Source organism: Acipenser ruthenus, chromosome 4, assembly GCF_902713425.1.
Source record: "Acipenser ruthenus chromosome 4, fAciRut3.2 maternal haplotype, whole genome shotgun sequence".
NCBI classification, from domain to species: Eukaryota; Metazoa; Chordata; class Actinopteri; order Acipenseriformes; family Acipenseridae; genus Acipenser; species Acipenser ruthenus.
The window spans coordinates 23,325,818-23,341,533 of record NC_081192.1 but is presented as its reverse complement, the minus strand read 5'-3'; the positions used below and the strand labels follow the sequence as shown (position 1 = coordinate 23,341,533).

General features: G+C 35.4%; 1 protein-coding gene across 5 annotated transcripts in view; it reads left to right on the top strand.

Moving 5' to 3' along the window:
• LOC117399755 (interaptin-like) overlaps window positions 1–15,716 on the top strand; it is a 201,892-nt gene that overhangs the window by 30,705 nt on the left and 155,471 nt on the right. For 4 of the 5 annotated variants that reach the window (XM_034920695.2, XM_059022202.1, XM_059022201.1 and 1 more), the window contains exons 5-8: window positions 452–522; window positions 11,132–11,267; window positions 11,768–11,935; window positions 12,253–12,399. In XM_034920695.2, the coding sequence (XP_034776586.2) occupies window positions 452–522; window positions 11,132–11,267; window positions 11,768–11,935; window positions 12,253–12,399 (522 nt within the window). The remainder of the gene's footprint in view (window positions 1–451; window positions 523–11,131; window positions 11,268–11,767; window positions 11,936–12,252; window positions 12,400–15,716) is intronic. The other variant, XM_059022200.1, reaches the window with a different exon arrangement.

Below are 15,716 nucleotides of genomic sequence, written 5' to 3'. Positions count from 1 at the left end.
CTGTGGGACCTTACAGAGACAGGTGTATTTAATCTGAAATCATGTGAACCACTTTTATTGCACACAGATGGACTCCATTGAACTTATTGTGTGAATTCTGAAGGCAATTGTTTGCACCTGAGCTTATTTAGGAGTGTCATAGCAAAGGGGGTGAATACTTATCTAATGAAGACTTTTCAGGTTTTTATTTAATTGTTTTGTTCTTTCACCCCCCCCCCCCCCATTTTTTCACACATTGAAAGTGTTGAGTAGGTTGTGTAAATCAAAGGAAAAAAAAATTCCCATTTAAATGCATCAAGATTTCAGGTTGTAACACAACAAACTGTGAAAACGTCCAAGGGGGGGTGAATACTTACTATAGACACTGATTTTATATATATATATATATATATATATATATATATATATGATTCTCATTGATTCTGTTTTTTTTTCTGATTTGTGTCCCTAGTTCTCTTCACTTACCCTAAGGACCGTTCCATTTGAGTATGTTGCAGGACCAACTGATTGCCACTCACAAATGTAAGTGATGTAACATGAGTATTTCCTTTTTGCCCTTTTATTTACATGTAATGTTTAGTTTAAGATTCTGGATATTTATATATGTAGAATTTTATTAACTTAAAACAACAACTGAACTGAGCTTCTGGTTTTAACAGTTGTGTGTATATAATGCAAAAAATTACAAAGTAACAGAATGACCAAGTCAGAAATATGATTTTGTTTACAGTTATATATTGCCACAAATAACGTATCTTTTATATTCAGTACTTACTCAGTATTTATTGCAGCCACTGAAAAATGTAAATGAAATGAAAAACGTAAGAATGTTAGTGAGACAGGTGGGGCTTGGAGGGTCGGGTCTCTTGTTCCTTTTCAACTGTAGATCACTGCCTGCTGGTTAAAAAAAAAAAAAAAAAAGTAAACCAATTAAATTGAAATTGTGTTGTACATCGTTTTTTTTTGTTTGTTTGTTTTACTTTAAAGAGCAACTTGGAGTAAAATATGAGCGCTGTCTTTAATTCCATATTCTTGTTGTTGTTTGGATACACTTTTTATCATTTTTTCATTGTCATCGCACCCTTGTAACTTTTAGGCCAGCATTTCAAAATTGCAATGCATTAAAACAGCTCTGAGAATAATGTCTAACCACCAAATACATCTGGTACACCAGAGTGTAACCATTAACCTATCCACCAGCAACACCTTGAGTGCAAGAAATACAACAGTAAAGTAATACCACAAAGAGCCGATGTGGCATTTCTTATATTCACCAGGGACAGAATGTATCCGGGAGACAGATTACACTCTGGATTTTAAATAGTGACCAAGATGTATTGACTGTAACAGAAAATGAAGTGCTTGTAAAAAAGAAAACTAATGGCAACAGTGGCTGCACAGTTTTTCATTTTGTGACAGGATTTTCAAAACAATAAAAGTTAAAATAATAATATAAAGAAATCAAAAGCACATTCACAATGTTGCAAACAATGTCAGGTCAGAGACACCCACGGACTTCAAGACTGCCAGTAATCACAGGCTTTTATTCTCTTAAACTGTTAACTCAATGATTTAACATTAGCACTTTAAGATGGCATGGTTTGAGGATTTTTTATACTTTAAAAGCAGGTGATTCCCGTGTTTGCCATTGTCATCTTTGTATCATGTCTACTTACAGTGCCTTGCGAAAGTATTCGGCCCCCTTGAACTTTGCGACCTTTTGCCACATTTCAGGCTTCAAACATAAAGATATGAAACTGTAATTTTTTGTGAAGAATCAACAACAAGTGGGACACAATCATGAAGTGGAACGAAATTTATTGGATATTTCAAACTTTTTTAACAAATAAAAAACTGAAAAATTGGGCGTGCAAAATTATTCAGCCCCCTTAAGTTAATACTTTGTAGCGCCACCTTTTGCTGCGATTACAGCTGTAAGTCGCTTGGGGTATGTCTCTATCAGTTTTGCACATCGAGAGACTGAAATTTTTGCCCATTCCTCCTTGCAAAACAGCTCGAGCTCAGTGAGGTTGGATGGAGAGCATTTGTGAACAGCAGTTTTCAGTTCTTTCCACAGATTCTCGATTGGATTCAGGTCTGGACTTTGACTTGGCCATTCTAACACCTGGATATGTTTATTTGTGAACCATTCCATTGTAGATTTTGCTTTATGTTTTGGATCATTGTCTTGTTGGAAGACAAATCTCCGTCCCAGTCTCAGGTCTTTTGCAGACTCCATCAGGTTTTCTTCCAGAATGGTCCTGTATTTGGCTCCATCCATCTTCCCATCAATTTTAACCATCTTCCCTGTCCCTGCTGAAGAAAAGCAGGCCCAAACCATGATGCTGCCACCACCATGTTTGACAGTGGGGATGGTGTGTTCAGGGTGATGAGCTGTGTTGCTTTTACGCCAAACATAACGTTTTGCATTGTTGCCAAAAAGTTCGATTTTGGTTTCATCTGACCAGAGCACCTTCTTCCACATGTTTGGTGTGTCTCCCAGGTGGCTTGTGGCAAACTGTAAACGACACTTTTTATGGATATCTTTAAGAAATGGCTTTCTTCTTTCCACTCTTCCATAAAGGCCAGATTTGTGCAGTATACGACTGATTGTTGTCCTATGGACAGAGTCTCCCACCTCAGCTGTAGATCTCTGCAGTTCATCCAGAGTGATCATGGGCCTCTTGGCTGCATCTCTGATCAGTCTTCTCCTTGTATGAGCTGAAAGTTTAGAGGGACGGCCAGGTCTTGGTAGATTTGCAGTGGTCTGATACTCCTTCCATTTCAATATTATCGCTTGCACAGTGCTCCTTGGGATGTTTAAAGCTTGGGAAATCTTTTTGTATCCAAATCCGGCTTTAAACTTCTCCACAACAGTATCTCGGACCTGCCTGGTGTGTTCCTTGTTCTTCATGATGCTCTCTGCGCTTTAAACGGACCTCTGAGACTATCACAGTGCAGGTGCATTTATACGGAGACTTGATTACACACAGGTGGATTCTATTTATCATCATTAGTCATTTAGGTCAACATTGGATCATTCAGAGATCCTCACTGAACTTCTGGAGAGAGTTTGCTGCACTGAAAGTAAAGGGGCTGAATAATTTTGCACGCCCAATTTTTCAGTTTTTTATTTGTTAAAGTTTGAAATATCCAATACATTTCGTTCCACTTCATGATTGTGTCCCACTTGTTGTTGATTCTTCACAAAAAATTACAGTTTCATATCTTTATGTTTGAAGCCTGAAATGTGGTAAAAGGTCGCAAAGTTCAAGGGGGCCGAATACTTTCGCAAGGCACTGTATGCTGTTTACAGTAAATTGAGCACTAATACAATGGTTGAATGATGCTGTTAATGTATGTACCTGTAGAAGCTCCTTGTATAGTGATTTGAGCGCAGCTCATGAGTTTCACCTAAGAGGACTGAATTGAATTGTTACAACGGAACCTCAGATACAAGTAGAGTAAAAAACTTCTAGACTTTTCCTAAATCAATAAAGACACATTTTGAAAGCCATACTAATACTATTTTAATTCCAAGTACACATTAACCAATTGCTTTCCTGCACTGTCAGCCACTGTTTGTTGAACGGCATAAAAGTAAGATATCTTTTATATATTATATGCATATACAAGAGGTCTGAAAATTCATCTGATGAACATCCAGACACACAGATTACTTCAGGCATCTCTTTCCACATATATATATATATATATATATATATATATATATATATATATATATTTTAAACTTACCCATGACCTGTGCAGTAAACATTAGTATGACCTGGTTAATTCTCAAGTGACTGAATATTTTATCCTATGTCTATCCAAATTTGCATCTAAACTACAAAATTGTGACATAGTGATTTACCGTGAAATGTATCATTGCCATAGGTAGTGTTCATGATAAACCAGCTTGTTAAAATTGTTTTAAACTCCCGCCTGGTGGTGGGGGTGGATTGCTGGGCCAGTGGCTGGCACAATGTATCATTGCCCAGGCTTGAATTATGATTTGCATTAAAAGAATAAAACCAAACAACGTTTCTGGCCTATTAGAGGTTTGGTTAAACTAATAGAAAGAAACTAGACTGCATAGATCTAAGAACTTGATGATCTGATACAAGGAATAAGGAAAAGGGTAAAAAAAGAGTTACCTCAATTTGTTGCTGACAAATGGCAAGCTTTACATTGCTGGCTGGGAAACCGCTTCACCCAGTGCCAGACAAGTTGGAAATCTACACTTTCTGATGAAGCTTGCGTCAAGACAGATGCCGCAAGTTTTTTTCCTTTATTGACTTTTTCAGTTGTTTGTTTTCAATGTGCCGTTTTCTTATTTAGTGAACAAAACATAAATCAATATATTGAGCAGTGGCTGGAGAGCAAACATCACAATCTACAGCAATGGTCACATTTAAGGAATCATTAAAGCAGCATATCATTTCCTATAAATGCATCTGTCTTTTAATTTTTTTTTTTTAGCTTTAATATAATTTGATTTAGTACAGTTTTTGCATATTTTCGTGGTGTTTGTATTTCTTAAAGTAATTTTGTTACAATAATGGTGTTGATAAACTTTTGAAACGGGAAGTATTTAGCCTATGTTCTTTAATCTAATCCATAAATCTGTGAACATACTGTGAGGTGTGGGAATCACCAGAGGTTTACACAGTGGTACAGAATTAAAAGATTAATTAAAATACGCACCCCTTTTTTGAATATACTCGACAGCTTGCTGCATCAGTTTGGGTTACAGCAGTTAGAATTGTTGATTAGTTAATACCTGTAAAAACTGTCTGCAGTCCTTGTTTAACCATTTTGGTCACACGTTGCTACTGATCACACACAGTGGCCGATGAAAGTATTCGTGCAAAGTGATTTGTGACTGCTAAAGACCCATATTGCTGGTGGCTTATAAAATACTACTTTTCAGTCTGGTCATTACAAGGTACAGCAGTGACCTTGTCACAATAAGATAATTCAAGAAAATATGTTAAATATAAGCATTAGTGAACATTAGCCATTTGTTATATTTATAGTTATATTTGTTCATGACTAAAGTATTGGCACTTTTACATTTAAAGTAAGTAAAAGTAAATATGGACTAGAACTAATTAAAAAAATGTATTCATTGATAGTTACTAAACTGTATTATAAAATCCATAGCCAGTATTAGGTAATTATTTCCAACATCTGTTGAAGAAGAAACTTTTGGCAATACAGCAGATGATGGTCGAGACAAAGAAGTTGGATTCACGTTTCAGAAAAGCATTCGTAGCAAACTACAACAAAGGAAACGGCTAAGAAACATGGAATACCAAAATCTACAATCAGAGCAACCACAGAATAAATTAAACTGAACCACTTGAAAGAAGTGGACGATGTCCAGCAGGTAGGAGAATCATCCGAGCAGCTAAAAAAATCAGAGATTAAAAGCCAGAGATGTAAAGAAAGATTTAGAAGCATCAAGCATAATAATGCATGAAGGAATTGTACAAAGCTCCTGAACATAGAAGAGTTGTATGCACTTAGACCTCCCTGCAAACCACTTTTAAAGAAATTCAGAACAGAAGCCATCTAACGTTTAAAAAGAAATATGTACAGTACATATAAGTATATAACAGTACCTTTTCAAAAAACCGTAACAGGAATATGCTTACCGTTTAATTTTAACATGTATTCCTTATTCATATATACGATATTATGAAGACTGAACTTTAATTGTTTTAATAAATGTTCTGGTTGTACATTGAGAATTTTACAACAGTATCCTTGTCGTTAATGTCTATTTAAGCACTGCAGTGGTTTTGGTATTACAGGGTGTACATTAGAAGTTCACTTTTGATGCAAAGTCTGTCATCTCTGAGTGCACTGTTGAAAGATTAGAAGGATCGTTCTGCATCTACACTGTTGACAGATACTGTTAAGCACCGCAGGGCAACTACTGCACTGCAAATGTCCAAAACTATAAACCGTCATTCTTTAGGTTTTGCTGGATATCGGCAGTGTCTTCACAATACGATACGTATCACGATACAAGGGTCACAATACGATGCATATCATGATACAGTAAATGAAAAATAAAAATCACACAATTGAGTCATTTGCTTGTGCTGCAAGTGTTTGCAATAACACTGGTAAAGCATTTTTGGTCACTGCCTGTTTTGCTTTTGTTTCCTGTTTATTCTTTAAAAAAACATTTCTTTAAAACAAAATTACAAATCAGGGCTCTTAGGAACCAATGGCTCCAGGCCAAAACAAAACAAATTGGTCGCCAAATTAATTTATTGGGTGCCACTTCAGGAGCAAGTTAGTTGATATCATATTCAACTGCTTAAATTACAACAACTTGTTAAGACACTAAAGTGATACTAAAACAGTAACTTAATGTCTGTTCTCACTTGTTTATTGCCACATTCTGCTGGATGGTTAATCTGTGCAGCTGATGAATGCAATGAACTCAGCATGTTTATATTTTAAATATTTTAAATGTTGTGTCTGGAATTGGTGATGGCACCTCTAACTGTGTACAGTGTAACATGGGAAATAGCATGCTGCAGCTCCAGTGCTCAGTGTGTCCTTATCTGACAGCATGTAACACAGACAGCTCTTATGATTACATGTTACTATGTGTATTCTTCAGTAAAAACAAGTTTAAATTGCAGTGAGTTGGTTCTGTTATTTTACGATATTAAATACTAAATGTTTACACTCGAACACGTTTGGTCACCGTCACAACTGTTGCATGAAACTGGGGTTAACGTATTCTGATGGTATTAATACAGCACCTATCTGCGCTTACAAGCATTTGTATTAGGTGAAATTGTTTTTAGTATTAGTGTATTTGTTACCATCCTTCTCGTGACCACTGTGAAATAACCATATCCTTACTCATCAGTCGTTGTCATAATGTGGAATACAGATGCTCTGATTGTTTTTTTTTTCGAACTTTGCTTCTTTCCATTTTATGCTAAACTGACATACATGGAGCTCCACTAGGCCTTATAAAGCCGTATGCAGCACTAATATTACCTCATGATGTGCCTACTTATTTTAGTTTATTATAAAGTGGCCACGTCCTGTAGAAAACACCACAATACAAATGCCTATGGGTGTCTATAAGCAGGTAACAGAACACAGATGCAGTATTTTCTCTAGAAACTCCTAAGAGCAGGTGGGAGATCTTTATAACCTCAAAGACATTATCAAGGCAGCGGGTGAGAGGTCATACTGTCATGTTTGTTGGATCACTACAAAGACTGCATCTAGAGGTTTAAAACAAAATTGGGCTGAATGATTTCCACATGTAGGAAACAGACTTAAAAATACATTGGGTGTAATATTTTCCTGTAGGGATTATGGGTGAAGCAGCATGGCAGTCTAGGGCATTTAATCAGAAACATGCTTCACCGTGTTTCTTGGGGCTTGGTCTTTTTCCTTTGCATATGTATCACATTAGATCAGCAAAAATTCATTGAGACTTATCACAGTTATTATCCTGCTGTGTGTGTTTGTTTTCAAGTACAATTTATATTTTTGTAGTCTAAACTTAAAATAGCAGTTTTTAATCTTGATCCAATTCTTATTTATTGAAGTAGACCAGTTAAATTACGATAACTGGTTTGATAACGCTGTTTAATTTTGTCTGTAATGGAAAAATAGAAAATGAACATGCATTACTATTTTGTCATTGTGGCAACCCATTGCACAACAAACTGCAAGCATTTGAAACAGTCATTGAAGAAATGATGCATTAGGTATATAATACAGTAAAACAATATAGAGTGCAGTCCTGGTGTATAAGAAAACGGCTTCTTAAAAATATGTGTATGCAGTAATATAAAAGTAATTCTGTAATCGCTTCTCTTTTAAAAAGATGAACTTCTATAATTCTGTCCCATGTGTTCCTTACTGTAACTGTTTCTCTGTTATACTTGCTGCTTGCAGATCCATGACTTGGTGGCTCTTCATAGCCAAAGGTAATAGACACAGTATATAGCTATAAACTAAACCCCATCACAAGGAAGACTTTAAACCCCTCCCTCTTGCTTATAGTTGTCCTCAGCTGGAAAGTTTTGGCATCTGCTGGTTTAGGACACGGCTGAGCAGCTGTCAGCAGCAGGGTAGCTGCTTTCAGCAGCAGTTGGCGGGATGGCTTGGTGCCAGCTTGTACCATCTGCGTGCCTGACATTTCCTTCTAATTAACAGAGGGGTTAATTGTTCTGGCAGGCTCAAATGTAGTGTCTAACATTACCCAAGGGAGACGTGTACAAGTGCAAGAGTGGCAGGGAGCTGGGACAGCATTGTTAATACAGCTATTGTCAAAGAATGGTTAACAACCACTGATGGTTATACTAGCTGGGCACATGCAATAAGGCAGAGGTGTTTTTTATTCTGATGAATTATGCCAAGCTGCTGTAATGATGTAGAAAGAATTGGGTTTAGAAAGGCAAAGACCACTGCCTCAGGGCAATTGTGAGGGAACAATTTGCATGTTATTACTGTATATTCATACCTAATTGTGTTAGGCTTTGCTAATAGAGCAGAATGACAGTATGAAAAATCGAGCAGCAGTTTTATAGCCAACAAAGCAAGCAGGTTTTCTTTTTCAACCTATGAGTTTCTGAATGACCATTTAGACACGTCGTTGCTAAATATAACAGGCTTACCGTTTCTCAGCCTGACATAATATAATTTATAAAGTAGTGCTCTAATTTTACCTTAGTTTATGGGATATATTTTTTACAGTACTTTACAGATGTCACATTTTAAATGATGTTTACAGCTAGTGTAAGTTAATTTTAACAAAATTGTAAATTGCAGGCCTTTTGTGAATTTTTTCATTTGAATGGTTTTCTGTTAATTCTAAACAGTGATCATGAATTATATGTCCTTAAATAAAAAAAATGCTAATTTGTTATATTCTAAAGCAATTTTAATTTACATATTTTGCTGACTACAAATGAATTAAGAGGCTAAAGAGGTCAGGCTAAAGAGATATTTTCAGTTGGGCCATGACATATTAGATTTATACAATACTTCTATTGAGTTTTTTTGTTTGTTTGTTATCTTTTCAGTTTAAATTCTTGTGTCCTTCTACAGTTTGCAATTATCTACTGTAATTGTTATGTGTACTGTCTGCATTCAGAACTATACGATTTGCCAGTTCTTGTACCTCGTTCATTGGTTTGGCGTCATTCTCAAATTGACACAGTTAATCTCTTTTTTCATTTTGATGGTGTAAGGGTCTTGATCAGGCTTAAAATGTTTAAAGTGAATGATACATATCCTAAACTGAAATACAGTAAAATTAAACCTGGCTAAGAAGCAAAACGTACTTCTATTGTGACGAACCCACCAACAGTCTCAACCAGTTTTATTTTCTTCCTGTGACGGGCTCCAAATGTTATTTTATGATAGATATATATGATGTGCTCACCCGTTATAACGCGCCCCGTTTATAGTGCGGAATCGGTTATAACGTGGTAGGGTCGTGACTCCCATTTGCTACATAATGCCATTACAGTAGCCCTTTTATACTCGTTATAAGGCGGAACACAAGTAGCATGGTCTTGTAACTATGGCTCTCCACTATAGCGTTATAAAGGGTGAGCACTAATATATATATATATATATATATATATATATATATATATATATATATATATATATATATATAATATATATATATTTATATAAGAAAGTTTACAAACGAGAGGAGGCCATTCAGCCATTGTTAGTAGCTTATTGATCCCAGAATCTTATCAAGCAGCTTCTTGAAGGATCCCAGGGTGTCCGCTTCAACAACATTACAGGGGAGTTGGTTGAACGTGTCTTGATTGGTACCGTTTAGCTGGGCACACCACAGTCTTTTCGTAATCGGAATGAAACTTGGACAACAGAGTGGAATTTTTAAACAGGGCGGTAACTGTATGATTATTTATATACAACTCTGCACATTCAGGGGATGCAATTTGAATCCCAAAATAAACCAAACCAAAACAAAACTAGCTAAACAGTAATTACCTGCCTAATAACCAGCCAGCTAAGATGCTTGCCGGTTGAACCCAATTCCAGTATTAAATGCACAGATTTAACAGCACTTTTATTTCTGACCTCTCCACCACACTCCACTGACTTAGCCTTAACACAGACAGATAGCAAGTGGATTCAGGGTCTTTAAATATATGTGCCAATAAACGACAGGTGTTCTGAATTCCCTGGACCTTGCAATGCCTGCTGGGAAGTGTAGCTATTTTACCCTGCCCTTAGGCTGTTGGACTACACTGTCTCATCCAGTGGTTATAGAGGGTATAGGCTCTGCGCTAGTCACGGTACCCCACACCATCACAATATATATAGTTACAATATATATATATACTGTATATAAAATATTTTGAGTAAAGTAAATTCCAATCTACAGAATGTTTTTGAAATGTCATACTATAATGTACTGTATAGCTATAAAATAATTCACAAAAAATGTGAAATAAAATGTAATAATATTAGTACTAAGAAAAATCTTACTGCAGTTACTGTATTATGCTTTATCCTACATTTTAACAGCTCAATCATGAAAAAAATAAAATACAAAGCAACATTTCTCATTTGTAAACTTTCTTATGTTCTCATTTTCTTATGTTTATAATGTAAAAGGAAACCCTGCATTACCATGATATTGGACTTTCCATACAGTTGCTTAAGTAGCCTACTTTTTTTCATTTATACTTCATATAAGAGTTTTCTTTAAAAAAATGATTAAATTAGTATTAGTAAGGATATAATTTACCATGTGCAAGATCTTCTTACTACTTCCAATGCAATATGTCAAGGGCCTGCTTGCATCATCAGTATGCATTTAAAATGTTGTAGGGTTATATAATCTCTTTTTTCTTTTCCAGAGAAAGAGATTTAAAGTGGTTGATTCCCACAGTTACAATTAATTGGCTGTTTCTTATGTTTGATAAAAAAACACATTGTTCTATTTGGGGGAGATCAAGACATGTTGCTGCTTATAAAAAAAAAAAAAAAAAAAAAAGCTTTCCTAGACTCCCAATCACAGAATAACGCCATACATTACATTTTTTTAATGCTGCGATTTTTTTTTTTTTTTTTTTTTTTTTAAATCTAGTCCTAAACCAGAAGCTATTCTGAATAAGCATGTTGACAACCTAAAGTCCCAACTGGATGCCAGGGACAGGGCTATTCAAGGTCTAAAAGATGAACTCGAGAAAGCTTTGTATGAGAGAGATAAGAGTATGGATGAGGTATGTTTCCTTCCTTCATGTTAAACAGTATTTTACTGCACTAGATATTTTAGTTTGTTTAGTCATTAGCTTTACATGTGGTATATATTAAATTGTTTCCATGTGCCATAATGCAAATATTTAAGCCCAAGAGGTTCAAAATACTGAATCAATTGAAATTTAGTTTTACTACCCACACCTCCCTATGAACTTTACCCTTTTTTATTTGTTGGTTGTGCTAATACAAATTTAATAGAAGTAAGTGGTTAGACTATTTACTCATTGAATTTTTGGTTATAATTTATTTTTATGGTTTTAAAACTTTCAAAATAAAGTCATTGTTGCAATATAATTGTAGGAAAAAACCCATTATGTAGTCAAATTATTCAGACAGTTAAAAAATACAATTTACAAACCGTGTCTGCTTTGAGGGTAATAATAACTAACCTAGCTTCTTGTTCTACATGAAAATTACACAACAGCCAATTAACTGTAGGTAAAACTCTGTTGTTTGTTTCCAGGCTTCAGAAAGGAACGATGCACTCTCTATGTTGCAAAGCAAGCTGCAAGCTCTTCAGAAGTCTGAATTGGCGAAAGTTGGACAGATTGCAGATAAAGATATCATAATTACAAAACTCCGTACAGAGCTGCAGTTTGCCCAGCAGGATGGAAATGCTATTCAGAACGAGGTAATCATTGAAACAAGAGGAGTAATTAACTCAATACAATTACTGAAGTTAAAACTACATTTCGCTACTTTTTATGACTGACTAATCCTTTAGTATCTAGTATTTTGTATTTTGAACATCAGCAACAAAATGTATACATCAATTGCATTCATGCTTCCTCCCACACTACTAGTGCTGGTACTTCTAACAATCCATAAGTACTGACCTGCCTCATCAGTTCTTTACCTGTCAGAAAATCATACTTGAAAAATAAAATTATGCTAACTACTCACACAAGGCCATTTGATATTAATATTAATAGTGTTTGTTGTGTGAAGTTGTCTTTCCAACAGAAAAAGGTTAGTGAGTTACACAAGGCAATTGGAAAGCTAAAGGAAGAGATGGCAGAAAAGGATGCAGATAACACTGTTTTTTTCAAGTCAAGCAAAATTCTTGAAAAAAAATCAGTGATGCTGACAACAGAGGTAAGAGAACATTTTTTGGTTTCTGAAACCATGTGGTGCCAGTATGTAGGGCACCACTATTTCAGAAAGCAGTTGAGATACAAACTTCACATTTTCAGTGAAACACTCTGGATAAAAAGGTGCCAGTACATTTGACTTTTTGGTTTCCATTTTACATACATTTTCAAATTTGACACACTGCTGTATTGTATTAGTGAGGTATAGATATTAGTTATTCTGCATACAATGGCTTCTATGTACTAATGTTACTTACGTGTTCGTAAATACTGCAAATTCGTAACCTCCTTCCTTCGTAGAAATTTGTGTTTGATGTACTAAACAGCTCTTTTGTGAACTACCGTAATATTGCTGTAAGTTTACAAACAGCATAAATTACTACTTATTATACAGGAGAGATCGGAATTTGCATCTCATTATAAATAGATTCGCAATGCCAAAAGTCAAGATTTAGAACTTCCTTCTGGCAAAGATAAATGAGTGGTATAGTGAACAGAAAGAAGTAGTAGGAAAATATAATAGGATCGAGCTCTGGCTTCTGCAGACCTTTGATGAAACCGGACAAAAAGAAAAGGAAAACAAATTTCCACAAAGACGACATTTACCTGTTAGTTAGTTAGTGAAAAGGAAAGTAAATCAGGACATATTACTTAACACTTTGCAGGGCCAAAAAACATTAAGAAATGAAACATGGAAAGAAATAACTAACAAAATTAATTCACTGAGACCAGTGCCAGCACTAGGATTTACTATGACGTAAACCCACCCCCAAAAAAAAGAAAGCGCAGAGCGCTGCTGCAGCATAACCTAAAGAAAACCTTTTGAAAATAAATCCATCAGCAGCAAAATCTGAACTGTTCAAAAACTTTTTTTTTTTTCTTCAACAAAACATAGTCTTAAGGAATAGAAAGAAGACAAGCACATTGAATTGACAACAGAACTGGCAGAAGGCACAGGTGTCCAAAGCAGCTTTGACCATTGTTCCATAGACCAATTTCTGTGATCTCATGCATATTTTAGCCTTGTAGTGGTGTTCCCCTTTCTTAACAGAGGTATTCTTACTGCAACACATCCTTTAAGTCCTGAAGAGTGACCTTTGTACTGTTGATTTAGATGAACAACGACACCTGTGCCTTCTGCCAGTTCTGTTGTTGTCAATTCAGCGCTTGTCTTCTTTCTATTCCTAAAGGGTATTATCTTATCCTTATTGCTCATCCTTGTTAGATAGCTTTTTGGGTCTTCCAGTCCTGGGTTTGTCAGTTACAGATGATGTATTTCTCTGTACTGTCTATCTGTTCTCTTTCTTAGGGCGACTTACAATTGTTACAAGATATCACATTATACATTATTTCACATTATACAGATATCACATTATTTTTTACATACAATTACCCATTTATACAGTTGGGTTTTTACTGGAGCAATCTGGGTAAAGTACCTTGCTCAAGGGTACAGCAGCAGTGTCCACCCACCTGGGATTGACCACACCTTGAAAATCGAGTGATGCAAGCTATTTCACTCAATGTTTTTCCTTTTTTATGCAAGTCAAGGTTGTATACTAGTAGAAAACACTAGTGGAGGTTTTGAGTAAATTGTTGATGTTCATAATGCATCAGAGTAGAAAAATGCAACATATCTACAACTTTTGCACAACAGGTTTGTTTTATATTTTAAGGTGCTTTATTTTATAGTAACTCAAAGTCCGGAAACATTTAAACAGGAAGTTTAACATACAAACAGCTAGTTGAATCTATGCCAGTGAGAGGCATGCGTAAAATAACAAGCACAAACTGAAGTCGAAAACACTAGTGGAGGTTTTGAGTAAATTGTTGATGTTCATAATGCATCAGAGTAGAAAATGCACATCAGTGTATAGTGTATCAAGGTCAGTGGAATATGGTAGAAGAAATACTATCCCTCTTCCTTTATTATAAGAATCGGTACCTTTTTGTTTACAAATTAACCCCTGCATGTATGGGTGTCGATAACTAACAAACTTTAGTGGCAAAATTTATGCTCTTTCCAAATGTATCGTCTTTAAATTTTCCGTAACTTTGTAGCTTTTTTGCCTGAAACATTGTAATCAAGGACAATAAAATAAATATATTAGAATTTGCCACTTTAGGTAGCCATTAAACATTTTTGCACTAAAATAAATATTTTAAAGTTTACGCAAAGTAAAACGAAACTATTCTTACAGTTAATTGATATAATGAGTCAAATTAATAGAATGTAATGTTTTCTCATGTTTGGTTTACGTTTGCTTTTACGTTTACATTTGCCACAGGTGTATACAAATAATGACTGATTACTAATCAGAAATCTAGGATTACCTGCTTAAAAAGATTTACTATTCCTGGTTTAAATTTTTGTGGTGATTGAATCCTATTTTTTGTGATTTGACATGCGTCAACTAGGGTATTGAGCAATCAGAGAACAGCTTCAATGCATGTGGTCCAGCAGGGTGAAGCAGTACCAAAATGACAGAGGAAACAATAATACTTGAAAAAATACCCAGAGCTTTATGACAAAGGTCATCACAATTATAAAGATACAGATTTGAAAGACAATATATGGGAGTCTATTTTGAAGGAACTGGATAAGCCTGGTATATATGATTTATTGCCATATGTGTTGAAATATCATCAGAGAAGACACTCCTAATTACTACATCATGTTGATGAATATGTACCAGTCTCGATCATAGTTTTGTCAATAGCAATTTTTAACAGTTGTATAGATCTGCCAGTTTTCAAACCTGTCGCATCGCCTCTGTGTCGCTTCTGGTGTGTGTGGTCATGTCGCTGCGAAAGTGCCTCGTCGCCAATTAAAAAATCGCATTGCATCTTGTGTGTGGAGACCTTAAGAGTGTGTGAGTCTCTTAGGGGCGTTTTACACTAGGCAATAATTACCGGCAATTATTCTCAGCAGTAATTGCTGACAGTTTTTCTATTCTACATTTGGCAACTTTTAATAGCAATATTGCTGCCAATATTACAGCAATTTCATGAAAATACAACATGTCACTGTCGAAGGATACTGCTGCTTTAGCGGCTCTTATCTACTGTATTTATGACAGTGGTAATAAACAGAAAAGAAAAGAAAGAGTAGTAAAATTTGGACAAATAAATACAGCTACCTGTCTGCGAAACAAAGACAGGAACATGAGGTATAGGAAAATCTCATGAAAGAACTAGCCCTAGAAGACAAACATTCCTACCGTAGATGGTTACATTTTTAATGGAGCAGGTACTTGGGTGCTGCCATCTTCGAATGATTATAAAAAGTGCATCACATCTAGAAAACTTGCCGGCAATATT